This window comes from Pholis gunnellus (assembly GCF_910591455.1).
Source record: "Pholis gunnellus genome assembly, chromosome: 3".
NCBI classification, from domain to species: Eukaryota; Metazoa; Chordata; class Actinopteri; order Perciformes; family Pholidae; genus Pholis; species Pholis gunnellus.
In genome coordinates this window covers 28,647,444-28,663,198 of record NC_136529.1, presented here as the reverse complement: position 1 = coordinate 28,663,198, position 15,755 = coordinate 28,647,444, and the positions used below count along the sequence as shown (strand labels likewise).

The window sequence follows — 15,755 nt, the reverse complement described above, 5'->3', positions numbered from 1 at the left end:
CAACATCAGAGGAAACACAATGACACAATGCAGCCAGGACGACCACACACACACACACACACACACAGGAAACAGCAGTCCCACTCACAGATTGTACAGCAGTGTGTGTGTGTGTGTGTGTGTGTGTGGGGGGGGGGGGGGCTCCATAACAGGAAGGGCAGTGACAGGTGGGGGAGGTCGACTCAGAGACTCAGCTGGAGGTTTGTGAGACGTATTTGAACTCATCGTCAGAGGACGAGACTCTTCTTCTTCTTCTTCTTCTTCTTCTTCTTCTTGCACCTTAAAAACACTCCAGGAACTATTTCACTGAACCAACAGAACGTCCATAAGGACCCTCAATGTCCTCAACAACAGCTAAACTCTGGAAACTCCTGATGACCATAAAAACCTCAACCTCTGTCCTTGAAACTTCATCAATGTTCACAAGAACACCTTTAAAAACTCCTGGGAACTCATTAATAATCCCAAAATATCCTACAAGAATCCCTGAAACTCTCATCAGCTTCTTTAAGGAGTCCTTGAACCATTTCAAAGGCCAAACTCCAACAAGCTGACCCTCCTGGAACCCCTTTAATAACCTCCAGGACCCTCCAATGACCTGGAACCTGACCGATGATCACAGCATCTGCTCTGGAGGTTCTGGAAACTTCTCAATGACCACCTGGAGGCTTGCAAAAACTCCTGGAAACTCCTGATGACCATAAAAACCTCAACTTCTATCCTTGAAACATCCTCAATGATCATAAAAACACTTTCTAAAACTCCTGGAACTCTGTCAATGATCCAGACATCCAAGAACCTCTAAACCCTGAGTGACCACAGCAGCTCCTCCCTTAACTCAACACAACGTCCTGGAAACTTCTCAATGACCTCCAAAACCCCTCAGTGTGAACACACACACACACACACACACACACACACACACACACACCAGGATGAGTGTTCTTAAAATGTGCTTTTTAAGTAGTTTTCAGTTTAACTTCCAGTTTGATTTAAATTTAGAGCCAAAGTTTTACACACAAAGTTCTAAATAAATAAAAGTGATGATGCTCAAAGTGAGGAAATCAATAATTGAATAAACTGTAGATTCACAGTTTGTTTTCCTCCTGAAGTAACTGAACATCATCATCTGTGAGAAGATTAAAGATTAAAAACCAGCAAACTATGAAATATTATCAACATATTCTTCCACAGAGTCACATTCATTCAGTCGGTATTTCCTCTGAGCAGCAGCATCCACACAAACATTTCAGAATAAAGCTTCTTCTTCTTCTTCTTCTTGTGTTGTTGTTGTGTTGTTGTTGTTGTGTTGTTGTGCTGAACTCACCGAGCAGAAGTCGGACTCTGGATCGGTGTCGGTCCCTTTGTAATCCACGCAGCGGGTCCCGGTCCGGTCCCTGTGGGTTCACCTGATAAACACTGAACACTGAACACAACACGCGCTCCTTCAGCCCGCTGGTGCTGCCTTCACGGACCGCTCGGAAGATCACACTTCATACTGTTTAATGCAGCTCGAAGTGCTTTACTTCAAATGATGTACATTTAAAAATAGATACATTTAGATAAAACAACTGGCGGCAAATAAAACATTAATATACTTTAAAATAAGAAATATAAGCTCAGTTTAAATGATGTTTTCAATATTACACTTTGTCCATAAAAGAGAAACAAAAGACATTATTTCATATAAAACATGTTTTTATTTTGTCTAATGTGATAAAAGAAAAACATTTGGTATAAAAGGTGACGATCGGTGTTGGAAGAAGAATTCAGATTCTTTACTGAAATAAAATCTTAATATCAGAGATCATCACATGTTTGCATGTAAATCATATTCAGTCATAAATATGAATTCAAGTAGAAACCTGCACAGAAATCAAAGACATCGGAGTTTATTTCAGCTGTTATTGATGTGGGAGAATATTTTAATTTGTATTAAATAATGATTGATGTGTTTTTGCTTTTCATGATTATTTTTGGTTAATTTTGATGTTGAATGTGTTTGAATCTTTGCATCGTGTTGGGATAAGTTACGATGAATCCTTCCTGCATGTTGAATGTCAGTTCAACAAAAGAAACTTTTCAAACTTTCAGGGAGACTTTACGCTTCAGGATATCTTTTATATTTAAATACATGTTTGGCTCTTAAGTTGCTATATTTCCCACATCACATGATGTCCCCGAACACACCGTCAGACGTCATGATGTAATGAACCAGAGCGCCCTCTCGTGGGCACCGTGTGGTGATGCAGGATGGAGGGTTGCCAGGTTTCTTTACAATCCTGTATTCTCACTTAACTCGTGTTTAAACTGGTGGAAGAGGCAGAAACAAAGCTCCTCTACAGACGCGCTACTGCACGAGAGTTCAACTATTATACAAATAAACGTGTATTTGGATATTTCTGCATTTGGGGTCAATACAATTTGACTGTAAAGCTGCACCAACTTCTGTAATAAATAACAGTTAATAAAGCGTTTTCACTGAACAACTTATTTTGAATTGATTTTTTTTGGACTTTATTTATGAACCGCTCGACACACGCTGCTGATCTGCGTCTGAAATCTATCTTCAGAGAATTATCAGACGATTTGAGCTCAAACTGTTTCAATTTAAATGAACTCATCGTTCTAGAAAATAAAGAAAAGTAATATTTCATCACTTAAACATTCGAGCACAAATCTGTTCCTGGTCGTTGTACATCTTGTGCTGTTTCAGTGACACATATTTTACAAATAATACACACATCTATATATATATATATATATATATATAATATAATATAATATAATATAATATAATAGACATACATATAAGTCCACACGGACAAAAGAAGTCGTGTTAAAATGATTCTTTTCAAATGTTCTTCACACAGAGACTCAAACAGACAGAACTCTACATGTTTAATGAACACATACAGGTTTCATTATGTTGTATCAAATAATAACTATTAAAGTGGAGAAACACAGAACATGTGATGAGGTTTGGTGAAGAGGCTCCGCCTCCATAAACTCACTTACTCACATACTAAAACATTATTTTACATATAAAATCTAAAGTGGTTAAAAATCGTCTGAGACATCGTCAGAAACACAAACCTGTCCGTTATGAAAGATGAATGAATATTTGCTGCACATACAAACTGAACATGTGGACCAGACCTGAGCTGAGAGACGAAGAAACATTCACTCAAACAAAGAAAACAGAAATCTAATCTAAATATATTGACTCATTTATAAAACTTTATGAAAGATTACTGGAATAGAAAGTCTGTTTTCATCTTATCTCTGGAACATACTGGCAGTAAACTGTGACAGACATTGTGTACTATATACGTATACAGTATATTTATATATAAATGTGACATTAAGGCTTTCTTTGGGTCGTTTAAGGCACCGTATTGAATTGGACTCCATGCTGATATTTGACGTTAACAGATGAATTATTTGGGGAATACATGAAATGTATTCGACACTAACACATGAACGCGTACAGTCAGTCTGTGTGTTTCTTATAAAATAGAACACGCTGAGGGATATTTGGCAGTAAAGACTTTGTTCTCCACTCCGTAGACGAAGAAGCTGAAGTTGTTTCCGCTGTAAGTGTAGAGAGCGTGAGTCAGAGGCACCAGCTCGATGGTCTGACGCTGCAAAGAGACACAAGTCGTTTTATTCAAGGAGGGAATGAACCAACGAGTCAAACAGAGAGGAGGTCGGTTTATCTCTGTAGTCTTTACACGTCTCTTTGTAGTCGTTTTACATCTCTTTGTAGTCTTTTCGAGTCTCTTTGTAGTTTTTTTCATCAGTCTTTCTGCGTCTGAAGTGTATTTGTTCATGTTTATTGTACCTGTTGCAGGATGCGGCTGGTGGAACTAAAGCGGTTCAGGTGTTCGTTAATCAATTTTGTAGAAGCATCGCAGATCTCCTGATCGGGGAAACCCTGGATCGGGTACACCTGAAAGTAGACTCGAGACTCAGCAGATCATTCCTCACATCGGATGTTAATTAATTATCAAAATGAAATAAAAGTTTAGTTTTTTACCAGAACACTCTCATCGACGAAGAAAGGATCTCCGGTCACCTGCTCAAACTTCTTGTCGGGGAAGTCCGGCTGGCGGTCTGGAATGAAGTTACTGATGTCGTTCTTCCTACACACACACACACACACACACAAGCACAGAAACACATGAGTCAGCACAAAGACACACATGAGTCAGCACAAAGAAACACATCAGTCAGCACAAAGACACACATGAGTCAGCACAAAGACACACATGAGTCAGCACAAAGACACACATGAGTCAGCACAAAGACACACATGAGTCAGCACAAAGACACATGAGCCAGCACAAAGACACACATGAGTCAGCACAAAGACACACATGAGTCAGCACAAAGACACACATGAGTCAGCACAGACACATGAGTCAGCACAAAGAAACCCATGAGTCAGCACAAAGACACACATGAGTCAGCACAAAGACACACATGAGTCAGCACAAAGAAACTGATGAGTCAGCACACAGAAACACATGAGTCAGCACACAGAAACACACGAGTCAGCACACAGAAACTGATGAGTCAGCACAGAAACACACGAGTCAGCACACAGAAACTGATGAGTCAGCACAGAAACACATGAGTCAGCACAAAAAACATGAGTCAGCATACAGAAACTGATGAGTCAGCACACAGAAACACATGAGTCAGCACACAGAAACACACGAGTCAGCACACAGAAACTGATGAGTCAGCACAGAAACACACGAGTCAGCACAGAAACACATGAGTCAGCACAAAGAAACATGAGTCAGCACACAGAAACTGATGAGTCAGCACAAAGAAACATGAGTCAGCACACAGAAGCAGACGTGCAGAAGAAGACATTGTGATGAATACGTTACGCTTTGGCGTACCACGTCACGGTGAGCTGGATGAAATGCAGCAGGTTTTGGCTGCCGTGACAAACACAGCAGGTCTTGTAGCCGCGGCCCTGACAGAAGGAACACCTGCAGGACGGACCCAACGTTATTCTGTCACATCAACGTCACAGTGAAACACGAAAGAATCTGAGCAACACATAAATAGAGACAACGTGACGGCGTGGTGGAAAGTACAGAAAGAATAAAGTGTAGACGCGTAAAGATGCTTCCACACAGCACACTGGCCTGAGTGGTCTGAGTCGGACTTCCTTTAAATTAATATTCATTGAAATACAGAGGACCATCTCTTTGTAAAAATAAACTACTTTCATCACTACAATCAAAATAATCATTATTCAAAAAACACAGTAATTGACTTTAATTAGAAAAGATGGATCATATTTCACTGTGATGCGTCTCAACTTGTAAACATAAACATGTAAAGTGCACATTTCTATGTATGACTGTTGATATCTAACAGGGGACGTATCCCAGAGCCATTGTTAGCTCCTGCACAATGCTTACACATGTAAACATTACTTTAATGTCGGTTAGTTTTTACTTTAACGTGCGTTAGCTTTTGCTTTAACGTGTGTTAGTTTTTACTTTAACGTGTTAGTTTTTACTTAACGTGTGTTAGTTTTTACTTTAACGTGTGTTAGTTTTTACTTTAACGTGTGTTAGTTTTTACTTTAACGTGTGTTAGTTTTTGCTTTAACGTGCGTTAGTTTTTACTTTAACGTGTGTTAGTTTTTGCTTTAACGTGTGTTAGTTTTTACTTTAACGTGTGTTAGTTTTTGCTTTAACGTGTGTTAGTTTTTACTTTAACGTGCGTTAGTTTTTACTTTAACGTGCGTTAGTTTTTGCTTTAACGTGTGTTAGTTTTTGCTTTAACGTGCGTTAGTTTTTGCTTTAACGTGTGTTAGTTTTTACTTTAACGTGTTAGTTTTTACTTTAACGTGTGTTAGTTTTTACTTTAACGTGTGTTAGTTTTTGCTTTAACGTGCGTTAGTTTTTACTTTAACGTGCGTTAGTTTTTGCTTTAACGTGTGTTAGTTTTTACTTTAACGTGTGTTAGTTTTTGCTTTAACGTGCGTTAGTTTTTACTTTAACGTGCGTTAGTTTTTGCTTTAACGTGTGTTAGTTTTTGCTTTAACGTGTGTTAGTTTTTGCTTTAACGTGCGTTAGTTTTTACTTTAACGTGCGTTAGTTTTTGCTTTAACGTGTGTTAGTTTTTGCTTTAACGTGTGTTAGTTTTTACTTTAACGTGTGTTAGTTTTTACTTTAACGTGTGTTAGTTTTTGCTTTAACGTGTGTTAGTTTTTGCTTTAACGTGTGTTAGTTTTTACTTTAACGTGTGTTAGTTTTTGCTTTAACGTGTGTTAGTTTTTGCTTTAACGTGTGTTAGTTTTTACTTTAACGTGTGCTAGTTTTTGCTTTAACGTGTGTTAGTTTTTACTTTAACGTGTGTTAGTTTTTGCTTTAACGTGTGTTAGTTTTTACTTTAACGTGTGTTAGTTTTTGCTTTAACGTGTGTTAGTTTTTGCTTTAACGTGCGTTAGTTTTTGCTTTAACGTGTGTTAGTTTAAACTCTTTTCAGCGGCTGCAGGACGGAGAGGAGCGTTCTGAGGAAAGAGGAGAAAGGAGCCGGCGGACGGACACCACCCACCTCTTGCGACCTCGGCCGTGACAGGAGGTGCAGCGCTTGTTCCTGGAGCGTCCGTGTCCGTGGCAGAACGTGCAGCGCTTCTGTCGAGTGAGACGAGCGGTTAAAGGTGCGTTTGCATCGTGAGGAGGTCTGTGATTGGGCCTAAAGCTGCAGTGAGTGATGCTAAGAGATACAATGAGGATCTGGTTACCTCTGTTTGAGTATTATTTCATCTTTCCTCACACGGCACCGTTTACTCCGTTTCATACGTCTCATTCCGTTTTATTTGAGATGCTCTTGGCTCTTAAATGACACTTTTTAAATTGTATTTACGTGACGGTTTCTTTTTGCACACTTGAATTGCCGTGTTGCTGAAATGGTCTATACACATAATCTGGCCTTCCTTTGGAGGATCGTGCATTCAAGAACAATATCGTTTTTTTACTAAGATCTACATTGTAAAATGATCTCCTGCAGATAAAATATAATAATAATAAGCGTTTTACTGCACATTTCCAAAAACATTGACAACAAAGTTTAGAGCTGAAACGATTCGTCGAAGAAGTATTTTCATAATCGACTCCTCGTTTATGTATTATTTATCTTTTCTATCTCCTCTATTGTACGTTTGTGCAGCTCTTGTTTGGTTCGTGTGATTGTAAAGTGAATATCTTTGAGTAACTCAACAAACAATTATGTAACTGTGAGGGACATTTAAACAAAACAATGAATCAATTATTAATGGAAATCAATCAATCGATGCAGCTCTAATGTGGCGGTTTGTGTATCGTAGATGATGATGATCACATGATGATCACATGATGATCACATGATGATGATCACATGATGATCACATGATGATCACACAACGATCACATGATGATGATCACATGATGATCACATGATGATGATCACACGATGATCACATGATGATGATCACATGATGATCACATGATGATGATCACACGATGATCACATGATGATGATCACATGATGATCACATGATGATGATCACACGATGATCACATGATGATGATCACATGATGATCACACGATGAGCACACGACGATCACATGATGATGATCACATGATGATCACATGATGATGATCACATGATGATGATCACACGATGATCACATGATGATGATCACATGATGATCACACAATGATGATCACATGATGATGATCACACGATGAGTCACATGATGATGATCACATGATGATGATGATCATCGTCATGTGATCATCATCATCATCATGCGATCATCATGTGATCACATGATGATCACACGATGATGATCACATGATGGAAGAAGAAGCGTGGGTGAAGGTGCACTGAACAGCTTCCACTGACCGTTTATCTTCATGTTGAACAAAGAAACGTGAAACCTGCTCCTGTGAGAAGCTCTACAGAGAAATGTGCGGTGAAGACATCTCACCTGGCCTCTCCCGTGGCAGGGTCCACAGCGAGTTCTTCCACAGCCGTTGCACTTGTGACACAGCTAAACACACACACACACACATGTACATTACTTTGAATACAAAGGACACGTAAAGAGTACAACAATAGCAGATGAGGAAATGAGAGAACGCCGTACCTTCACGATGGACGAGTGCGGCACGCGGACCTTCTCCACCCGGTCGCTGTATCTCTGAGGCAGCACCATAGGAATGTCCCACGGTGGAGGACTCATACCGTACTGAGGACCGTCCACCGCCTGTCCTGTTAGGAGACAGGACGACATCATTCATCACAAAATGAAGATGCACTTTGTGTTTGGTGCTAACTAGATATTAGCATGTTAGCGCGCTAAGCTAAGACGGTGAACATGCTAAACGTTACGCCTGCTAAACACTTTACATTCAAAGTCGATGTGTTTCTGGTTAGAAGTCTGAGTTCAGGTCTGTGTTTAAGAAGCTGAAGACATTTTAATATTTAGTCCTGATATTAAATAGGTCAGTAAACACCCCCGTGGTGAATTTAAAAGCTTTTACGTGTCTTAAATAAGTCTAAATGAGACGAATAGTCCACCTTTACACCGTTAACTTTTTACTTCTGGTAATTGTGTTTACGCTTCAGAAATCACGGTGTTTACGTGAAGACAACCCTGCTGAACAAAGCAGATTCTTTTTCTGCTAAAATCCACAATTGCGTCTTCCATGCAGCCCTGTGAGCATGTTAGCATGTCAGGAACGACAATAAAGGAATCATTTTCTCCTTTTTGTCCACGTTAAGAGCAAAAGGTAATGTTCTTCAGCTGTTCTTACCATTGTAGGGTTCAAACTGCCAGGTGCTGGTCCTGGTCTCGGCGTAGGTCTCCAGTCGATACTGCAGAGGACGACAGTCACGCAGTCAGTCTCATGGATTCCCAGTAAATGAAGAGCTTAAAGAGGAACTCAACGCTTTCTCTCAGAATATAAAGACACTCTGACGTCACCGTGCGTGGTTTGCATTTGAATACCTCTGCACACGATGAGCTTCTGGAATGAGTTCACGGTGAGATATGAAGATATTAGAGGAGACGTGTGCGCTCCTACCCTGTACACTATGACGGGCTGCAGCTCTTTGAAGGTCAGGTTCCTGGCAGGTTTGGAGCTGTACTTCCACTTTGTGTCCACAAACTTGAGCAGGGCGTCCCGAGCCACGTCCTCCGACACTGTGGGGACCCTGGAGGACACACACACACACACACACACACACACACACACACACACACACACTGCCTTCGTATCTTTGTCTTAAAGACAAAGCACAGACTCATCGGCAGAGTGTCGTATGAATGAATGAGGTGTGTTATTTGTGTGCGTTACCTGACGTCGGGCACCAAAGTGCTCTTGTTGAGTTCAGGCTGGGGGGTGTAGGCCGGGGGGGGTGGACACAACGGGTTCTCACCCTCTGGAGGTGAACAGACACAAGAACACGGATGAAGTTACTACGAGGAGCTTTCATTGTGTGTTGGTTCTGTCGCCCCCTGTGGTCTAAAGCTGTAGTGTCTCTGAGCGCCAGACTCTTTAGAAAACCTCTCATTCTACTGCAGCAGGTCTGACTGTCTGACCCTATCAGTCCTGGTTCTGGTTCTCCCGTGCCCCCCTTCCCTCCAGCGGGTCCAACAATACGTCCTGGGTCTCCAGCAGAGAGGAGAAGCTCTGCTCCTGGAGGAAGAGGAGGAGGAGGAGGAGGAGACGCTGCTGCTGCTGCCGGGAGCTGAGCTCTCCTCCTCCCTCCGGAACTCCGACTGCAGGTCCAAGGCTGCAGGTGAAGCCGGATCTGGGTCTGTCCACGGTGGACCAGGTCTCTGCTGGAGTCTGAGCTGAAGGAGGTTCTGGTGAACCTGCATGAGTTCCGACCCGGTGGCTCCGATGACGAGCATCAAGAATAACTCTATAGAAACAGACCATCTTCTCTCTGATGGTCTGTTTACTGATGGAGGTCTGATAGAGGATCAGGTCTACACTGAGACCGGTTCATATAGAGGATCAGGACTACACTGAGAGCGGTTCAGGACCAGTTAGAAGTTCCTCACAGTAACTTTAAAGGAACAGAACTAAAGACTCACCTCCTCCTCGGTGGCCCTGGTATCCGTGTACGTCATGCAGCCAGCCAGCAGGAGGCGCTGAAGGTCCCTCCTCTGGTATGTTGGGATCAAAAGCACCTGAGAAGAAAAGATGAAGAAGAGGTGAAGAAGAGGTGAAGAAGAGGTGGAGGCTTCTCTCTCATAGCTAGTCTGTTGGTGATGAGGTGTTCATGGTTCGTGTTGCTGTTAAACGGTGAATGAATAGAACAAAGCGTGACGCTGGAAACCGGTTTAGTGAACGATGACGCATGTTCATTAAAACATGACTCAGCTTGCTCCTCTAGAGCTCCTCAGACCTTCTCTCTGAATCCGTCTCTTCAATGTGAAGCTATAACTCATCATTTTCTGTTTCCTTAAACACTTGAGATGTTTTCAAGTCATAAAATATCTCATTTGCAAACAACAGAAAGCGTCCGTGCTGAAGAGGAAGGACAGTGTTTCTGCAGGAAACTGGTTCAAATCACAGACTGGGCCTCAGTTTAGTCCTTCAGACGTTCCACTGCTGAGCTTCAGAGCCACATAATGATCTTCCAGTACAGCGGAAAATGTGGAGCTCAGGGTAGCAGAGAGAGAAGTTTGAATGGAGTCTAACGTTTTGCACTGGAAAGTATAGAATCATAGCAGCTCGTAGAGCTTCAGCTCACAGACTTTGTCTTTCTGCTCCGTCCACACTGAGCATGTGCAGCTCTGTGCAGAGAGGAGACGGAAGAAGACTCGAGTCTGAGCTGCTTCCATCATGTGTGTGTTTAATCGTTACTGTTGAGCCCTGGAGTACTGCTGCATTCTGGGTAAACAACACCACAGAGAACAATGAACCACTGCAGCTACGTAGCAGCTTGAATGCAACAGATCCAGCTCTCTGATGAAGACCATGTGATATATGGTTGAAAGTAAGCGGGATTGTTTTGTCAAACAACTCTTATTTTGAAGTTTGACTCCCTGGAAAACAATAATTTCCATAAAGTGTTAAACTGAAGCAGAGAGCGTGAGGTCGGTCAGCGAGGCGGCTGCAGGCGTTTCCCTCATATTTGCATTGCGGGTGGAGTTAAAGGTGGAGCGAGGCTTTCAGTCCGCCTGTCAGCAGAAGACTTCAGGAACCACTCCCTGTGTTCAAACCTCAGTGCTGTTGTGCAAAGTGCCACAGATGTTAACTTTACACTGATGTTACAAACTAATGCTGCTACTGTGTCCTCTTTGTGTTCCTCTGATGCATCTCACCCACAGACTGTTTATAAGAAGTCAACGTAGTCACACTCACGATGTTCACAAACCAGTGAACAGGAAGTGACCATATTTGGACTGAGGAGGAGTGACGTAGAGACGCCGTATATGTCTCCGGTAGAGACCTGTCAATCACTGTGTAGCCCCGCCCCTAAAGCATCCCCTGCTTTATGGTCTGTGTGACTCTAAATGGACCATCATTTACTAAATGAACATCATGCTGTATTGAAGAAGACTTGAAACTAGAGATTGAGACCATAAACTCATGTTTACAATGTTTACTGAGGTAATAAATCAAGAGAGAAGTAGAGTCATTTTCTCATAGACTTCTATACAACCAGAGGAGTCGCCCCCTGGTGGACACTAGAGAGAATGCAGCTTTCCACTTTGAGCTTCATTTTTGTCTCCTCAGGAACCACAAATAAATAGTTGTTTGCTGATTAATTAATGTTCAGAATGAATTCATAATTAGTTAATTACAGTTCCTTTGATCCAGTAACGTCCGGGCTGAGAAACATGTGAAGAACGAGCCGATTGTTTCTTGAGACGCCGGAATCATCGTCTGTCCGATAAGACCGTGACGTCGGTTCTTCTGACCTTCTCACATGTTTGTTTCCATGAAAGATGTACAGTAAAAATATGAAATACTATAAAATATCAACAATAAATCTGTGAAAAATACTGTTAAAATATGTAACTTTGACAATATGATAAATAGTATAAAATATGTACTAGAATAAAAATATGACAAATTATATTAAACATGTACAATAAAAGTATGATAAACACTGTAAAATATGTTGAACAAAAAATATGAAAAATACTATAAAACGTACATTAAAAATATAACATGTATAATGAAAATGTGACAAAACACTAAAGAACAAATCTGTGAAAAATTGCTATAAAGAAATTTAAATATGAAAAAATTCTATATATGTACAGTAAAATACAACATTTAATGAAATATTTACAATGAAAATATAAGAAAATACTCTAAAATAAGTACAGTGAAAATCTGAAAAAATACAAAAAAGTACACACTTCAAATATGACAAAATACTACAAACATTTTAATAATGAATCTGAGAAAAAATACTTTACAAATCTGTACAGTAAAAATACGCAAACAATCCTAATGTAAATGTGTGTGTGTGTGTGTGTGTGTGTGTGTGTGTGTGTGTGTGTGTGTGTGTGTGTGTGTGTGTGTGTGTGTGTGTGTGTGTGTGTGTGTGTGTGTAGTTCAGTGCAGCAGGAGATCTTTGTGTTGAGTTGAGTTCACTGAAGTATTTTAGATGCATTGTCCGGTCTCAGCCCCCCCCCCCCCTCTCTCTTTATTTGTCTCTCTCTTCTTGAGTCTCTATCTCCCTCCCTCCCTCCCTCCCTCCCTCCCTCCCTCCCTCCTTCCCTCCACTCCGTTCTCACACTCCGTCCATCTCACCCCAGATCTTTTGAAGGGAAACACCTTCTCGCTGATATTTTTATCCTCCAGTCGGAGGTATTGTTGTCCAGCGTGACACAAACGCACCGACTGTTGTATTTTTATCTGAAAACACGTCGAAATGAAAAACAACAATCGTGACGCAGGCGTCTAAATAGCTGCACGCCGTATCGGAAGTGTTTTAATCAGAGCGCTATTGTGTGTATTTATGTAATACTCCACTGATTGTTGTATAAAGACATTATATTCTTTGCTATGTTGTGATTAACTTTATCTGATGCTGCTGCAGGTTGGGAAGTCAAAGCTCGGTTAGGTTTCATATTACAGCAGTGAGATATACGATAACAAGTAAACACATGATGTATTCCTATGAAGTTTTAGTATGAAGTATGAAGTAGTATTTTGAGACGTGTACTGATGACCAGTAATAACTACGTTGCTCTCTGCTGGTTTCACACCAAACAAGATACAACACGTTTAATTTAACTTTGACTTTTGCTGGGTGGTCGATTTTCTTACCTCTGGTCAGAGCCAGGCTAGCTGTTTGGCCCTTTATGCTAAGCTAATTTAGCTTCACACTTATTTTACAGACATATGAGTCTCTTCAAAGTCTCTGCAAGATAGTGCATGAGCGTATTTCCCGAAATATCGAAGTTTTCCTTTTTGACAACATAGATTATTCATTTTAGGGGCGTTAAAGCTGCATTCTCTCTAGTGTCCACCAGGGGGCGACTCCTCTGGTTGTATAGAAGTCTATGAGAAAATGACTCTACTTCTCTCTTGATTTATTACCTCAGTAAACATTGTAAACATGAGTTTATGGTCTCAATCTCTAGTTTCAAGTCTTCTTCAATACAGCATGATGTTCATTTAGTAAATGATGGTCCATTTAGAGTCACACAGACCATAAAGCAGGGGATGCTTTAGGGGCGGGGCTACACAGTGATTGACAGGTCTCTACGTAACTCCTCCGGTCTACAGCGTCGTCGTGGAAACAGCATCCACCCTCCGGGTTCCTCCTCATGTAAACACAGTTCGCTCTTTCAGCGTTTTCGCTGTTTGCACCGGCTCGTCGTCGCCATGTTGAGAGCTGTAGAGAGTCAATCGAAATGCTCCAAATCTCCTCTGATGCTTTAAAACCATAAACAGAGACGTTTACTTCTATAAAATAAAACTCTCATGAATGATTTTGAGGAATCTCTGTAATTCACAAAAACAGCTGTTTTCTTCTTCTTCATGAAAACGAAAGAAATACGAGAAAAACGGAATACATAACCCTCCTGAAGGTCCACCGGTGTACCGTGAAGGTGGTCCACCTGTGTAACCATGAAGGTGGTTCACCAGTGTAACCATGAAGGTGGTCCACCAGTGTAACGTGAAGGTGGTCCACCTGTGTAACCATGAAGGTGGTCCACCAGTGTAACCATGAAGGTGGTCCACCAGTGTAACGTGAAGGTGGTCCACCTGTGTAACCATGAAGGTGGTCCACCAGTGTAACGTGAAGGTGGTCCACCTGTGTAACGTGAAGGTGGTCCACCAGTGTAACCATGAAGGTGGTTCACCAGTGTAACGTGAAGGTGGTCCACCTGTGTAACGTGAAGGTGGTCCACCAGTGTAACGTGAAGGTGGTCCACCTGTCTAACCATGAAGGTGGTCCACCAGTGTAACCATGAAGGTGGTCCACCAGTGTAACCATGAAGGTGGTCCACCAGTGTAACCATGAAGGTGGTCCACCAGTGTAACGTGAAGGTGGTCCACCAGTGTAACCATGAAGGTGGTCCACCTGTGTACCATGAAGGTGGTCCACCTGTGTAACCATGAAGGTGGTCCACCAGTCTAAACATGAAGGTGGTCCACCTGTGTACCGTGAAGGTGGTCCACCAGTGTAACCATGAAGGTGGTCCACCTGTGTAACCATGAAGGTGGTCCACCAGTCTAAACATGAAGGTGGTCCACCTGTGTACCATGAAGGTGGTCCACCTGTGTAACCATGAAGGTGGTCCACCAGTCTAAACATGAAGGTGGTCCACCTGTGTACCGTGAAGGTGGTCCACCTGTGTAACCATGAAGGTGGTCCACCAGTCTAAACATGAAGGTGGTCCACCTGTGTACCGTGAAGGTGGTCCACCAGTGTAACGTGAAGGTGGTCCACCTGTCTAACCATGAAGGTGGTCCACCAGTCTAAACATGAAGGTGGTCCACCAGTGTAACCATGAAGGTGGTCCACCAGTCTAAACATGAAGGTGGTCCACCTGTGTACCGTGAAGGTGGTCCACCAGTGTAACCATGAAGGTGGTCCACCAGTCTAAACATGAAGGTGGTCCACCTGTGTACCATGAAGGTGGTCCACCAGTGTAACCATGAAGGTGGTCCACCAGTGTAACCATGAAGGTGGTCCACCAGTCTAAACATGAAGGTGGTCCACCTGTGTACCGTGAAGGTGGTCCACCAGTGTAACCATGAAGGTGGTCCACCAGTGTAACCATGAAGGTGGTCCACCTGTGTAACCATGAAGGTGGTCCACCTGTGTACCATGAAGGTGGTCCACCAGTGTAACCAGTAAACCAGTGAGTCGGTGTCTCAACAGGAGTCCTCACAGTAATAAAAACATCAGAAAACAAACCGACACGGTGAGAAACTTCACTGCAGTTAAATCTGCGTTTAGCAGGAGAAACACGGTGAGATTATAACCCGATTATAACCCCTAAAGAACCCCCCCCCCCCTCCCTCCCTCCCTCCCTCACACCGTGTTCAACGGGTGGGTCACTAAACGTGTGCCCGGGTGAGAGCACTGTAACCCGGCTGCAGCTGCAGCAGCAGAAGCAGATAAAGTGTAAAAGTGTGTGTTTTGCTCACCGAGGTCTTCGTCCTGCTCGCTCATTTCTCCGCTTTCTGACTCGTGTGAAGTGAATGAAGTTCCGTAACAAACACGCGCTCTGCGTCACCGAGAG

At 42.2% G+C, this 15,755-nt stretch overlaps 1 protein-coding gene across 1 annotated transcript; it reads right to left on the bottom strand.

Annotated features, from left to right (window-relative positions):
* Positions 1–2,820: 2,820 nt before the first annotated feature.
* Positions 2,821–15,753, bottom strand: LOC306694021 (protein SSUH2 homolog). The gene is made up of 12 exons (XM_079156720.1): positions 15,661–15,753; positions 10,125–10,220; positions 9,379–9,463; positions 9,106–9,235; positions 8,836–8,896; positions 8,166–8,290; positions 8,007–8,069; positions 6,589–6,668; positions 4,914–5,006; positions 4,040–4,145; positions 3,845–3,952; positions 2,821–3,644 (listed from the first exon to the last, which is right to left on the bottom strand). Exons 1-12 carry the CDS (start codon positions 15,683–15,685, stop codon positions 3,510–3,512), a joined length of 1,107 nt encoding a protein of 368 aa, XP_079012846.1. The 5' UTR covers positions 15,686–15,753; the 3' UTR covers positions 2,821–3,509.
* Between the last annotated feature and the right edge of the window lie 2 nt (positions 15,754–15,755).

What these genes read in the sequence shown, in the direction of transcription:
- LOC306694021 (XM_079156720.1), bottom strand. Translation starts at nt 15,685, where the DNA reads ATGAGCGAGCAGGACGAAGACCTCG. An exon ending in CCAGGGCCACCGAGGAGGAG is followed by an intron (nt 9,464 to 10,124) that starts GTGAGTCTTTAG and finishes GTTCACCTCCAG; the next exon opens with AGGGTGAGAACCCGTTGTGT. An exon ending in CGCACTCGTCCATCGTGAAG is followed by an intron (nt 8,070 to 8,165) that starts GTACGGCGTTCT and finishes GTGTGTGTTTAG; the next exon opens with CTGTGTCACAAGTGCAACGG.